This window comes from Trichinella spiralis, assembly GCF_000181795.1.
Source record: "Trichinella spiralis strain ISS 195 chromosome Unknown Scfld2888, whole genome shotgun sequence".
NCBI classification, from domain to species: Eukaryota; Metazoa; Nematoda; class Enoplea; order Trichinellida; family Trichinellidae; genus Trichinella; species Trichinella spiralis.
In genome coordinates this window covers 1-502 of record NW_003529827.1, presented here as the reverse complement: position 1 = coordinate 502, position 502 = coordinate 1, and the positions used below count along the sequence as shown (strand labels likewise).

The 502-nt window shown below is 45.2% G+C and overlaps 1 protein-coding gene across 1 annotated transcript; it reads left to right on the top strand.

Annotated features, from left to right (window-relative positions):
* Positions 1 to 97: 97 nt before the first annotated feature.
* Positions 98 to 496, top strand: Tsp_15573 (conserved hypothetical protein; the record flags this gene model as incomplete). The annotated part of the gene is made up of 2 exons (XM_003368212.1): positions 98 to 309; positions 392 to 496. Coding segments are annotated over exons 1-2 (317 nt in total), but the record flags the coding sequence as incomplete, so codon positions are not given.
* Between the last annotated feature and the right edge of the window lie 6 nt (positions 497 to 502).

Genomic DNA, 502 nt, shown 5'->3' with positions numbered 1-502 from the left:
CAAAAAAGTTTTAAGGTCAGGAAGTACAGTATGGTGTGTGATTCAATAAAACGTAGAGTAAAGTAAGTGGATAAAGTAAAGCACAGAACTGTAATTGATGCGGATAGAGCAGATTGCATACAGCCAGTCGGTCTACGAATTGATCAGCACAAAAAATACAATACTGTCCATATGTAATAGGGTAGAGTCTCGTTCGTTATCGGAATTAACCAGACAAATCGCTCCACCAACTAAGAACGGCCATGCACCACTACCCACTGAATCAAGAAAGAGCTGTCAATCTGTCAATCCTTCCAGTGTCCGGGCCGGGTGAGTTTTCCCGTGTTGAGTCAAATTAAGCCGCAGGCTCCACTCCTGGTGGTGCCCTTCCGTCAATTCCTATAAGTTTCAGCTTTGCAACCATACTTCCCCCGGAACCGAAACACTTTGGTTTCCCGGAAGCTGCTCGCCGAGTCTTAAATGAACTTCGGCGAATCGCTGGTTGGCATAGTTTACCGTTAGA